This window comes from Ictalurus punctatus, chromosome 20 (genome assembly GCF_001660625.3).
Source record: "Ictalurus punctatus breed USDA103 chromosome 20, Coco_2.0, whole genome shotgun sequence".
NCBI classification, from domain to species: Eukaryota; Metazoa; Chordata; class Actinopteri; order Siluriformes; family Ictaluridae; genus Ictalurus; species Ictalurus punctatus.
The window spans coordinates 11,060,113-11,074,553 of record NC_030435.2 but is presented as its reverse complement, the minus strand read 5'-3'; the positions used below and the strand labels follow the sequence as shown (position 1 = coordinate 11,074,553).

The following is a 14,441-nucleotide window of genomic DNA, read 5'->3' as shown; positions in this document are numbered from 1 at the left end:
CAAGACCCAAGCTGCAGGCCCGGCGGCTCCCTGGCCTGAGGCGGGTGGTGGGGGTATGTGGCAGCATGGTCAACTAATGACTGAGAGGGAGCGGGTTGAACCGGCAGTTAGCATGTGATTATTCTCACCTGTGTGACCGGCAAATGTGTTTCTTTGTGCTTTCAGTGATTGCCATAGCCAGAGAGAGAGTGAGTGTTCTAGCTGGCAGTTATGAAGCCACCAAAGCTGAGCGCTATTGATGGCCCCTTTTCTGTTGGTTTGTCTTTTTTGTTGAGTTTTTGAAAATGCGAATTTTATGTACCACATCTGATGCCATACATAAACTTAAATGGTAAAGAGACATTCTGTGTCCTGGCCTAGGTGTCCCACTGCTAGGAGTAAGGTTTCGATCAGCTCTTACACAGAGGGGTTGATGGTTGCAAATTGGAGTGATGCTGTATCACAGGGGACATCCAAAACGAAGATTGTTTCTCTGAGACTGTCGGTGCAGAGGACACATAGCTTAGACTTGTACACTGGTTGCATGAATGCAAATTCTGCAGCATGGCTGGTAATCACTTAGAGTTGTAGCTCTGTGTATAACGGCATCACAGGTCCACTAGTCATCAGATGACTGGGCTTGTGAATGAATCACTGAGACAGAAAACAAGTGATTATCAGAGAATACTTTGCTTAAACCCTACAGTGGTGCATGAATGTTTGTGAACCCTTTAGAATTTCCTATATTTCTGCATAAATATGACCTAAAACATTCAGATTTTCCCATAAGTCCTAAAAGTACATAAAGAGAACCCACAAAATATTATACTTAGGCATTTACATTTTGAGGTAAATAATCCAATATTATATATCTGTGAGTAGCAAAAGTATGTGAACCTTTGCTTTCAGTATCTGGTGTGACCCCTTGTGCAGCAATAACTGCAGCTAAAAGTTTCTGGTAAGTGTTGATCAGTTCTGCACATCAACTTGGAGGAATTTTAGCCTGTTCCTCAGTGTAGAACAGCTTCAACTCTGGGATGTTGGTGGGTTTCCTCACATGAACTGCACGGTTCAGGTCCTTCCACAACATTTCTATTGGATTAAGGTGAGGACTTTGACCTGACCATTCCACATTAACTTTATTCTTGTTTAACCATTCTTTGGTAGAATGACTTGTGTGCTTAGGGTCATTGTCTTGCTGTGTGACCCACTTTCTCTTGAGATTCATTTCATGGACAGATGTCCTGACATTTTCCTTTAGAATTTGCTGGCATAATTCAGAATTCATTGTTCCATCTATGATGGCAAGCTGTCCTGGCCCAGATGCAGCAAAACAGGCCCAAACCATGATACCACTACCACCATATTTCAAAGATGGGATGGTTCCTATGCTGGAATGCAGTGTTTTCCTTTCTCCAAACATAGCATGTCTCATTTAAATGAAAGTTCTGTTTTGGTCTCATTCATCCACAAAACATTTTTTCAATAGCCTTCTTTCTGACTTGTTGACATGGTCTTTTTGGAGAGCTATGGCTTTCTCCTTTCAATCCTGCCATGCACACCATTGTTGTTCATTGTGCTCCTGATGGTGGACTAATGAACATTAACATTAGCCAATGTGAGCAAGGCCTTTAGTTGCTTAGAGAGAGCACCTGGGTTCATTTGTAACCTCACTGACTATTACGTCTTGTTCTTGGAGTAATCTTTGTTGGTTGAGGGTAACAATGGTCTTGAATTTCCTCCATTTGTACACAATTGGTCTGACTGTAGATTGGTGGAGTCCAAACTCTTTGGATGGATTTGTAAACCTTTCCAGCTTGATGAGCATCAACAACTCTTTTTTATGAGGTCTTCAATAAATTCCTTTGTTTGTGCCATGATACGGTCACAATCATGTGTTGTGAAGATCAGACTTTGATAGATCCCTGATCTTTAAATCAAACAGGGCACTCACTCATACCTGATAGTCATTCCATTGACTCAAAATGCCTGACTCTAATTTCACATTCAAATTAACTGCTAAACCTAGTGGCTCACATACTTTTGCAACTTACAGATATGTAATATTGGGTCGTTTCCCTCAATAAATAAATGACCAAGTATAATTTTTTAAAATTGGGTTTTCTTTGTTTACATTTATGACTTGTTTGAAAATCTGATGTTTTCGGTCATATGTATGCAGATGTATGGACAATTCTAAAGGGTTCACAAACTTTCAAGCACCACTGTAAGCTGAAGCACTGGGGGAGGCCCGCTCTCTGAAGATACTGCAGATACCCACTCCGGCCTGTGTATGTGTGTTTGCACAACTGTGCTCGTGGCAGGTATCACAGACCCATGGTTCATCAGATGATTGGCAATGCTAAGAGATGCTTAGCACACTGAGGGAAACCCTACTCAGTGATTGACTGAGAGGTGTCACCCAAAGCCACCAAGCTGTGTGACTGTGTGGTAAGGTTTCTGCATGTGTTCTCACATGAACAAGTAGGAGTCCAGATGTTAGGAGTTTTAACAATGATCAAAACTGGTCCCCTCCTTTTTATTTATTTGTTTGTTTGTTTGCAAAAACTGCAGATTGTAAGTCAAAAGATTTCCATTTACATAGTGTAAATAGTTCATATCCCAAACAAATTATGATATACAGTATTCCAGTTTGATGACACCACCATCAGTCCATGATCGCAAAGATGTGCACATTTCACATCTGGCCAGAGACTAAAGACAGGGAGATCTAAATGTATTTGATCTCACATTATCTCTTTTCACATTACCTTGTGCTTCATCTATCTTGACATCACAGTCTGTACAGGAAGTATTAAGTGTGCTAACGACTCACACTGAATAGTCGTATATAGGCTTTTAGCGATGAATTTACTGTCAAGGTTACCAGCTGCAATTTACAGAATACAAAGGACAATCACACTTATAAGAGCTTGTTGGACATCCCATTCCAATACCCAGATTCATTCATCAGTCTGCCAGAAATTTAATCATTCTAGAGAACATTTGTGCATAGCAAGGTGTGTCTACATACTTTGGGTCATACAGTGTATTTTGGGCATTGGAAACAGGATGAATTTTCAATGCTATACTTTGTGCTAGGTCTCTATTCATTTTATGCTAATATGCTTTTGGGAAATAGAGCCTAGGTCATTCTCAATTCATTTATTCATCTCAATTAAGAAAGTAATCCCACATAATTTCTCTCCCTCTTTCTTTCAGTGAAAAGTTTCTCAACTGTGTCAGAAGCAGCTTCAGATTCTGATGATGAAGATAAACTCCACATTGTGGAAGAAGACAGTATTGCTGACACTTCAGAGGAAAAGCCGTCAGTATTCCAGCTCGGTGCAGCACAGCAGCTACACAAGGGACATACATTGAATGGTCAGTAAACAAAGTAAACAATTGTTTACTCAGAGTTAATAATGATAAAATATAATTATTCTATGAATTAATTATAAATTATTGTCTGGAATATGTACAGATGGCAACCTGGGGCCAGATGCTTTGATACAGGAAATAAGGGTGAAAGGTAAGCAAATTACATACTCTCTGTAGCACAGCTACATGAGGAGTGTGAAAATGTAGGAAACTTTCATCCTATGCTATGAGTAAAAGAAATCCTGTAGTGAAGGTTGAAATGAGCAGAGGGAATAGATAATTGTGTCTATTTGTGCCCATTTTGTTCACTCAGTTTGCATCTCTGTGCTAATTTTGTGTGTGTGTGTGTGTGACCCATTTTGCTATGTGTGTTTCATCAAAAGAGGAATGTGTAACTGATGAAGAGGATGAAGGAGGTCAGATGAATGAAACCCCATGGCAGGGAAAGAAAGGGGTCATTTGTCCAGACATTCCAGAGGAGGAACAGGGCACGCCAGAAAGAGGTGTCCATGATGAGAACGGTACAAATTACTGTACAAGCTCTTCCAATGAATTAATTATTTTTCTTTCTTTTCTACTATCTCTACTTTTTTTAAAACTTATTTTATGTCAAGCTCAGAAGAAAAAACAAAACGCGAATGTCTCTCCATAATGCGAATTACTCTCTCAGGTACACCTGATGATTTCTCTCAGCTCCACTCATGTCCATACTGTTCCCGAGGTTACAAGCGTCACACATCGCTGAAGGAGCACATCAAGCTGCGTCATGAAAAAAGCAAGGATGACTTCAGTTGCTCTCTCTGCAGCTACACTTTCACCTATCGCACACAGCTTGACCGACACATGAACGCTCACAAAAATGGAAGAGAGCAGGTATACCTCACCTCTCTTAAACCCTATGTAAATGCTGGAAACTTGACATGAATATCCAGCCAGTAGATATTAGATGTGCACATAACCACACCAAAGAGACCTCAAAAGTTTTTCAATATATATTTTTCCCCACACAAACCGATCTTTCAAATTCCTATGTTCTACAATATTATACATACACTTTATGACCAAAAATATGTAGACACCTGATCAATCACATCCATGAGCTTGCTAAACATCCTTTTCCTTATTTAATCATCTTTTTACTTTTATAATAAATATCACAGCTAGGCTTTAGACTAGATTTTGGAAAGTAGTTATGTGGATTTTCCCGTTCAGTCATAGAAGCTTTATAGTGGCACTCATATTGGGCGAGGAGGCCTGGCATGCAGTCAGCATTTCAGTTCATCCCAAAAGGGTTCATAGGGGTTGTGTGCAGGCCACTTGTGTTCTTCCACACCAGTCTTGACAAACCATCTCCTTTATGGACCTCGCTTTGGGCACAGGAGGAGCATTGTCACTCTGGAACAGTTTTGGGCTAGGCTTCTTAGTTCCAGGGAAGGGAAATCTTAATGCTACAGCATACAATAAGATTCTAGACAATGTGTGCTTCCAATTTTCTGATATTCAAATGTGTGCTTCTGACTTTGTGGCAGCAGTTTGAGGAAGGCCCACAAACAGCCATGCTGGTTAGGTGTACACATAATTTTGATTACACAGTAGTGTAGCTGTATCCCATTAAGATTTTATATCAACCAGATTAACCAAAAAATGCAAAATAAACATAATACAAAGTAAGATCTAGAGGAATTCTGAATTCTCTCTCTTTCTCTCTTTCAGAAGATGGTTTCACATTTGGGAGGAAACAGAAAGTTCAAATGTACAGAGTGTTCTAAAGCCTTTAAGTATAAACATCACCTGAAGGAACACCTACGCATCCACAGTGGTTAGTTGCCACAAAATCACTGTTGTATTGATTGGGTTATTTGGTTTTTACACCGAGTAACCGACTGTAAACTCCATTATACAGAAAGTATTATAGCCAGTGACCTTCCAGTGTCATAAAGTTTCACAACAGTTTAAGCTGGATGGTTTACTGTATTTCTGTGCCATTTCTTTGGCATTTATACATTTGGTTGCTTTGTGAGTCAGGCCAAATTGAATTACATGTGAGTGCTATGTGATCGCAGAATGAACAGATATGATAGTGTGCTCCTCCTTCTCTGTCTAGGAGAGAAGCCATATGAGTGCTCAAACTGTAAGAAGCGCTTCTCCCACTCTGGCTCCTACAGTTCTCATATCAGCAGTAAGAAGTGTGTATCAATTTCCCCTGCTGTTAATGGCTTGTCTCACACTCCTGGAGTCAAAGCAGCCCATACCCTGATTCACCCTACACGTATCCTCTTGCGGGAGAAAGTTGACATTGATAACAAACCTTTAGAGGAACAGCTTCCTCCTAAGAAGATTAAAGAAGAGCCTGATGAGCATGAACTTAAACCTGTCAGAACTACATCGGTTGTTACTACAACCGCTATCAACACTACCAGCACTACTAATAAAGGAGGTGGAATTTCTATTCAGTCTGCTGCTCCTCAGGGTGTAGTACAGACACTAGTTTTACCTACTGTGGGTCTAGTTCAGCCAATAAGCATCAACCTACGAGACCTCCAGAACACGTTGAAAGTGGCAGTGGATGGAAACATGGTGTGGCAGGCTGTGCCTAGCTCAAATGCTAATGGAGCTAGTAGTAAGGTTGTTAATCAAGGGCAGCCACAAGCAGTGCTTGTGCAGTCTCCCCATCCCCATTTGCAGGTGATTTCTGCAATCTCTCTCCCTGTGCTGGATCAGGATGGAAATTCCAAAATTATCATAAACTATAGTGTAGACCCACAAATTAGCACATCAGATTTGAACGCAGCACAGTCAGCATTGCGACATCAAACTTTGGCCCAAGCAAAAGTTCTAGAGCCAAATATGGCACCACCAGAAGTGGTAAAGTTGAATTCAACACAAACTACAAAGGTGGCACAAACTAACACGACACAGTCTAATGTCACTCCAACCCAAAAACCACCCACCTCTAGACCAGTACCTGCACAAAGAAGTATACTTAAATCCACAGAGTCAGCTGCTCAGAATAAAACAGCATCCATAATAAAAGTCACAAAGCTGGTCCCAGGAAAGACAAAGCATACACAGCCAGCATTGTTGCTTCTAAGAACAACCAATGGGTCTCAGGGCCTGGTGGTGAGACAGTTAGCAGCGGTGAACCCACAAGTAACTCCAGCTGTAGGAACTACAGATCTGAAATCAACCCCAGAATGTACCATCATGGCAGCAGAACACAATTCACTCATTGAGCTGAACCAGGTTGCAGAAGAGACCAATACCTCTAGGGACAGCTGCCAGCCTGAAGACCTGAGGTCAACTTTGCTACAGGGAAATCAGTTCAAAACTGAGACTGAGATTAAGGCAGATTGTGAAGAAGCTTTACAGATAGAGAGAGAAAAGGAGAGAGAAAGGAAAGAGGGAATGACTGCACAAAGTGATTCAACAACAGCTCACAGAAGTGTTGTTTGTGATGATGGCTTCCATAACTACGCTACATGTCTTTTTTGTGACAACAGCCCCAGCAGCACTGATAACCTGAATTGTCTCAACAGCAATGAACAAGGACCTGACAGGTCTCTCTCTTCTCTGCTGGGGGATGAAGACTTTGGAAGTGTAGATCAGCCACCTATGAAGAGTCTTTTGCCCCTCCTTGAGGCATACAGCAAAGACTCACACCCCAGTGAAGAGCAGCTGTCTCAAGTTGCTGTATCAGTCAGTTTGCCTGTGGATGTGGTCAGTCGGTGGTTTCAAAGAATGCGCTTAAAGAACATATTACTACACCACCCTGAAAATCGCCAAAATGGGCAACAGGTAATCACAGGACACTGTTGTGCCTTTAAGATGCTAACTCTGACATAATACAAATAAATCAGATATTTCATAGCATACCTATAGAAAATCTTAATGATTCTTTAATCAAAACCTTACAGTTTTAATTTTTTCACAGACTATTGCAAACTCTCAACCAGAGCCCAGTATGGACGCCCAGACCCAAATCCTGGACGTTCCAACTGAACCACACAATGAGGAATCGGTGGGCCAGCACAGAGACCCTCCTTCTCTAAACCTCTCTACAAATGATATTGATATCATCATAAAGACGGAGGATGTGGAAGAGAAAGGGCAAGCCGAACCTTTGGATCTCTCACTCCCAAAGTCCTCTTGTTGTAATGGTAACACCTCTGTCACCATTGCGGTGTCTGCCACCAAGCCATCTATCCCCACCCAAGAGGAACCGCTCAATCTGACATGTTTCAAGAAGGACACATTGGATGGCAACACCATTTATGTGACACAGTCAGCCACAAGTCCGATAAACATCATAGCCACACCTTTGCCAACTCTGGTTGCCATTGCAGAGCCTGGTGGAATTCCCTGCCTAAGAGCTGCCATCTCCACCAAACAGCACACCATCCTCATCCCCCAGCTGTCCTACACATATACTTCCCCTTCCACCAACAGCAAGGCTAACCTCACCACTTCCTTCAGCAACAAGGCTAGCACCATCACCACAATACCATCAACAGACACACAGGGAACAGTACTCGATGGCTGTCAGGTAAGAAAGCATCTGACTTACCCAAATGAAATGTTACTGCTATCTGATTGTATGTCCAAATTTTTGTTGGCTCTCTTAATTCTCCAATATTGTGCTGTCCTACATAACCATAGAACAGGGGTGTCCAATCTTATCCACCAGTGTGGGTGCAGGTTTTCATTCCAGTCAAGCAGGAGCCACACCTGATTCCACCTGTTTAATCAGTTGATCTTGACTTTCAGTAGATCAGGTGTGGGTTCTGCTTGGTTGGAATGAAAACCTGCACCCACACTGGCCCATTCCGGATAAGATTGGATACAACTGCCATAGAATTTAATTGCTTATCCTTATCTTACTGACCATCATGCTTATCAGAAGGAGAAGACTGATGCTGGAGATGAATCCATGTCCAGGTGCGAGGGGCTGAATGACTGCAACCTTTCCCCCAACAAGAAGAGGAGGAAGATGCATGGTGGCCAGTATGCATGTGACCTATGTGACAAGATTTTCCAGAAGAGCAGCTCTTTACTACGTCACAAATATGAACATACAGGTACATTTTAAAAAGGTCCAAGGTTTGGCTTGAAACTTGAAAGCTGTTTGCAGGCCAAAGTGTAATCGAAAATGTCACCATATGTATAGGGAGTCATTTAAACCTCAGTTGAAGAAGGGATGCTTATAAGCAAGAGTGGCTATAGATTATTTGACCACTAGCTGTTTAAGTGGACATGTATTCTAGTGTGCAAATGTTTGAAATCACTAAGAAATGTCTTTGTTTATGACAGAATGGAATCGACCCAGAGGTAATGCTGGCTTGTAGATTTTTCTCTGATTTTATGGTGAACCTCATCCTACAAACGCTTAATAGGGTTGAGTTCTGGGGATTGTGCCAACCAGGCCATCAAAGACAGTACTTCAGCTGCCTGTTTCTTCACCAAACAGGTTTTGCATATCTTAGAAGTTTTATTTGACTTTTTTTCCTGCTGCATAATGAAATTTGCATCATGGAAGCGCTGGCCACACAGGATGTCATGTCTGATATGCACTCTGCCTATGCACTATGCACCTACAGCACCATACCACCATGCTTTATTGAATGTGTCAAGCATACATCCAGCATCCTTCTCTTAACTCTACATCCTAAATATGTTCGCCTCTTCAATCCAGACACCTCAAATTAGACAATCTATCCACAATACTCATTTCCAGTTATCCACTGTGGTTTCTTTTGCTGTTTGAATCTTTTCGTTTAATTTGCTATATAAAAATTTTCTCTTAAACTGGTATTTCACTTGTACTATTTAAAAAAACATCCCGTAATTCTTTTTTCTATTCTCTTTAGATCCTTTGTATGAAATCTTCAGTTTCTTGGCAATCTGACACATGGAATAGCCTTCATTTTGTGACCAATAAATTGTCATGTTTCTTTTTTTAAAATAAATAAACCTTTTAGGGACCAAGCACTGAAAGTGCACAGGGCCGATTTATTTATTTTTACTTCTCTTCTAAGGATGCTTATATATTTTATTATTTTATATATATTTTCTTATATATTGGATGTATTATTTTTTTCAAGGTATCTGGCTTTTGGGGCCTTTAACATGCTCAAAATCTCGTCGGAGTCGTTGGCCATGGTACATAAACTTGGTGCATATATCGTACATACAGTAGTGTTTGAAAGTTTGAACCCTTTAGAATTTTCTAGATATCTGCATAAATGACTTTAAACATCAGATTTTCCTAAAAGTAAAATCTGTCCTAAAAGTAGACAAAGAGAGCCCATTTAAACAAATGAGACAAAAATATTATACTTGTCATTTATTTATTAAAGGGTCATGAAACCTCCCTCTTTCAGCTCGTCTACCTTTCAATGTTTTTGAAAAATGTGAAGAAGGGAGTGGGCGTGGTAGGTAAAAGCAGGGGACGAAGAGGGGGGGGGGGGGCCTTCAGAACACATCAATAAAGATGGATGGTGACAAAAAGGACATCTCTCCTCCTGAATCCCCAGGGCTAAATGGAGACACACTAGATAGCAATGCAGATCCTCTGCCCTAACTATTTGAACCTTTAGCCCCTGGCATGAGTATGGAGGAACACAAAACTGGGGACAGCGTGGATGGGAGAAGTGTCGGAATGGTAGCTAGCAAATAGGCTCGAGTTTTTCATGAATAAAAGGGGGAAAGCTCTTCCCTTCAACATGGACTCTTGTTGCATAGTTTTGAATGCGATGGCCTGCTGCGCTTTAAGCGGTTAAATTAGCTCAAAAGGCAGGTGAAACTGTCATGTTTAAAAATTAGACACATACTTCATTTGAAGGGATAGAAAAGTCCTAGGGTACCGCATCATTGTGTAGATGCTAGCTGCTTTCACGAGCAAGTCCGAGGAAGATGAAAATAGCAGAAAAAAGTTCAAAATTAAGTAAGTTTTCTCCTACAGATAAAATTAACGCATACTAAGATTGTCTTTTATGATGTGCGATACGAACACCTCTGTTAAAATCTCAGAAAATGTAGTTTAGTGTTTCATGAAGCTTTAAGGAAAATTATCCAATATTACATGTCTGTGAGTGGCAACAGTATGTGAACCTCTAGGATTAGCAGTTCATGTGAAGGTGAAATTAGTCAGGTCTTTTCAATCAATGGGATATCAGTCAGGTGTGAGTGCTCTGTTTTATTTAAAGGACAGGGATCTATCAAAGTCTGATCTTCACAATGCATGTTTGTGGAAGTATATCCTGGCACAAACAAAGGACATTTCTGATGACCTCAAAGAGTTGTTGATGCTCATCAGGCTAGAAAAGGTTACAAAACCATCTCTAAAGAGTTTGGACTCCACCAATTCAGTCAGACAGATTGTGTATAAATTCAAGACCTAATTATAAAAATTTAGGAGCACGGTTTAGTTTATTTATTTATTTTTTTTAGAGATGGTTAATGTGCCACAATATAACACACAAGTAGGCATGAGAAAATTTGAGCTTGACAATTGACATAATTTAGGAACATAGTGTGAGCATGACAAATTAATTTACCTTCCGATAAACTAAATTTAATATTTTCAGTATGCAAAAAAAAACAACACCCGTTAACCTGTTCCACCTTGTAAACAAACACAAAAAAGTCAATGTTCAGTCTTTGAAGTCTGCTCCTCTTAAATATATTTATAGCTACTCTATTGGTCATTTTCCACTGTCATGGTTCTGGGTTGGAGCCAGTTCTCGAACCGCTCTGTGTATATTGTGTATATATCTGAATAATCTCATAAAGGATGTGATTGGTCGGGTTCATTTACCCAGCACATGCAGCGTGCTTTACTTTAATGGCGTTCCCCTAATGCTCCGATCAGGATTTTTAGAGCCCAATACCAATTTCTTGTCATTTTGATCTGCCGATACCGATCTTTTTTGTTTAAGCTTTAATCAGGAGGTCTACCATAAACATTTAAATGTAAGCTCTCTGCTCATAATAGCAATGGGACAAATACTGTTGGTTAAATGATAAAAATATTTATTTTTTAAATATCTTAAACAATAAAGAGTCCTAATTAAAAGTGGACTAACACAAAAATTATCCCTATTAGGAAAAATAAGGCTAATAGCCTTCAAAAGAAATAGCAATCTAAGCTTAATGTCAAATTGATATTAAATGCAACCCATAGTAATTAAACATTATTTAATTTATTTTATTTATATTTTATGAAGATATTATATATTTTTATATGAAATTATTTATTTATAACTAAGCACATTTTCTGTCTTTACATTTTATTAGTATTATTTATTTATTTATTTATTTATTTATTTTTCAGTTGTTCTTTTTAGATGGGTTCCCCCAGTACAGTGTTGCCATGTCTGCTGATAATATTGCATTTTGGGGGGATTAAATCAAAACATGAAAACTGGAGTTTACTTTTCTAGTGATATCTGCCAACTCTGAGTTTAAATGAAGTGAATATGCTGTCTATTAGAGTTGGTGAAAAGAGTGAAGGGAGAGCAGCAGCGTACTGTATATTTCCAGAGTGAACAGTTGCTACTCTTGATTATGATTGGTGAGGAATTATTTTCATTATTTCAAGTTTGAATTACACCCAACCTTGTAGCCTTAGCATTATTATTATTATTATTATTATTATTATTCCATCCATCCATCCATCTTCAACCGCTTACTCCTTTTCAGGGTCGCGGGGGAACCTGGAGCCTATCCCAGGGAGCATCGGGCACAAGGCGGGGTACACCCTGGACAGGGTGCCAGTTGTTATAATAATAATAATAATAATAATAATAATAATAATAATAATAATAATAATAATTATTATTATTATTATTATTATTATTATTATTATTAAATTATATATAATTTACTGGTGCCCAATGCCGCTGTGGCTAAACAAGCATGTCGCAGGTTCAGGTCATTTCTCATGATCAATCAAAGATCGTGGTTTGAGAGATCGGCAAGTTGAGAGAAGCAGATGATGTACAGTGTTACTCTTGTTGTCATAATGGCTTCTATGCAGTATTTGCACACTTGTTCGGTTGACTGGGGTGATGAAAAGCAGTGCGAAAGTAACTGTTGTGTATTTTGGAGTTTTTATTCCGATTGTATTATTATTATTAACTTCAAACAAGTCACTCGCACCGGTGCAACTAAATATTTTTTCACAGTCACACAAAGTACTTTTCAGTCGCAAATGCGACTGAAATGGTCACACTGTAGAGCCCTTCCCCAGGAGTGGTCGACCAACAAAGATCACTCCAAGAGCAAGAGGTGTAATAATCCACGAGGTCACAAAGAAACCCAGGGTAACTTCTAAGCAACTAAAGGCCTCCCTCACATTGACTAATGTTCATGTTCATGAGTCCACCATTAGGAGAACACTGAACAATGGTGTGCATGGCAGGGCTGCAAGGAGAAAGCCACTGCTCTCCAAATATAATATTTCTGCCCATCTGCAGTTTGCCAGAGATCACATGGACAAGCCAGAATGCTAATGGAAAAATTCTGTGGATGGATGAGACCTAAATAGAAATCTTTGGTTTAAATGAGAAGCATTCTGCTTGGGGAAAGGAAAACACCATATGCCATCTGTGAAATATGTTGGTGGTAGTATCGTGATTTGAGCCTGTTTTGCTGCATCTGGGGCATGACACCTTGCCATCAATGATGGAACAATGAATTCTGAATTATACCAGCGAGTTCTAAAGGAGAATATCAGGACATCTGCCCATGAACTGAATCTCAAGAGAAAGTTGGCCATGCAGCAAGACAACAACCCTAAGCACACAAGTTGTTCTAACAAGGCATGGTTTAAATTAATAAAGTTAATGTTTTGGAATGGCCAAGCCAATGTTTTGACATTTAATCCAAGAGAAATGTTGTGGAAGGACCTGAAGCAAGCAGTTAATGTTAGGAAACCCACTAACATCCCAGAGCTGTTCTGTACTTAGGAATGGGCTAAAAATCCTAAAAGCCGATGTGCAGGACTGATTGAGTTACCGGAACATTTAGTTGGTTATTGTTGTACAAGGGGGTCACCCCAGATACTGAAAGCAAAGGTACATACTTTTGCCACTCACAGATATGTAATATTGGATAATTTTCCACAATAAATAAATAAGTATAATATTTTTGTCTCATTTGTTTAATTGTTTAATCCCTCTTTATCTACTTTTAGGACTTGTGAAAATGTGATTATTTTACATTATATTTATGCAGAAATGTAGACAATTCTAAACTTTCAAGTACATACAGTGCATCCGGAAAGTATTCACAGTGCTACACTTTTAACACATTTTGTTGTGTTACAGGCTTATTCCAAAATGGATTAATTTAATTATTTCCCACAAAATTCTACAAACAATACCCCATAATGACAATGTGAAAGAAGTTTGTTTGAAATCTTTGTAAATTTATTAAAAATAAAAAACAAAAGAGCACATGTACATAAGTATTCACAGCCTTTGCCATGACATTCAAAATTGAGCTCAGGCGCATCCTGTTTCCACTGATCATCCTTGGGATGTTTCTACAACTTGATGGGAGTCCACCTGTGGTAAATTCAGTTGATTGGACATGATTTGGAAAGGCACACACCTGTCTATATAAGGTCCCACAGTTAACAATGCATGCCAGAGCACAAACCAAGTCATGAAGTCCAAGGAATTGTCTGTAGACCTCTGAGACAGGATTGTATTGAGGCACAGATCTGGGGAAGGGTACAGAAACATTTCTACAGCATTGAAGGTCCCAGTGAGCACAGTGGCCTCCATCATCTGTGAAAGGAAGAAGTTTGGAACCACCAGGACTCTTCCTAGAGCTGGCCAAACTGAGCGATTGGGGGAGAAGGGCCTTAGTCAGGGAGGTGTCCAAAAACCCAATGGTCACTCTGACAGAGCTCCAGCGTGTGTCTGTGGAGAGTGGAGAACCTTCCGGAAGAACAACCATCTCTGCAGAACTCCACCAATCAGGCCTGTATGGTAGAGTGGCCAGACGGAAGCCACTCCTCAGTAAAAGGCACATGACAGCCTGCCTGGAGTTTGCCAAAAGGCATCTGAAGGACTCTC

General features: G+C 39.9%; 1 protein-coding gene across 7 annotated transcripts in view; it reads left to right on the top strand.

The window, feature by feature from the left end:
- The window catches only part of zeb1a (zinc finger E-box binding homeobox 1a), a 52,537-nt gene that overhangs the window by 19,715 nt on the left and 18,381 nt on the right, over window positions 1-14,441 (top strand). For 3 of the 7 annotated variants that reach the window (XM_017495206.3, XM_053673761.1, XM_017495208.3), the window contains exons 2-9: window positions 3,202-3,363; window positions 3,464-3,511; window positions 3,744-3,881; window positions 4,031-4,233; window positions 5,074-5,179; window positions 5,465-7,155; window positions 7,292-7,903; window positions 8,258-8,435. In XM_017495206.3, coding sequence (XP_017350695.2) covers window positions 3,202-3,363; window positions 3,464-3,511; window positions 3,744-3,881; window positions 4,031-4,233; window positions 5,074-5,179; window positions 5,465-7,155; window positions 7,292-7,903; window positions 8,258-8,435 — 3,138 coding nt within the window. Of the gene's footprint in view, window positions 1-3,201; window positions 3,364-3,463; window positions 3,512-3,743; window positions 3,882-4,030; window positions 4,234-5,073; window positions 5,180-5,464; window positions 7,156-7,291; window positions 7,904-8,257; window positions 8,436-8,667; window positions 12,103-14,441 lie in introns of those variants that run through there. The other 4 variants (XM_017495209.3, XR_006984264.2, XM_047162681.2 and 1 more) reach the window with 4 other exon arrangements.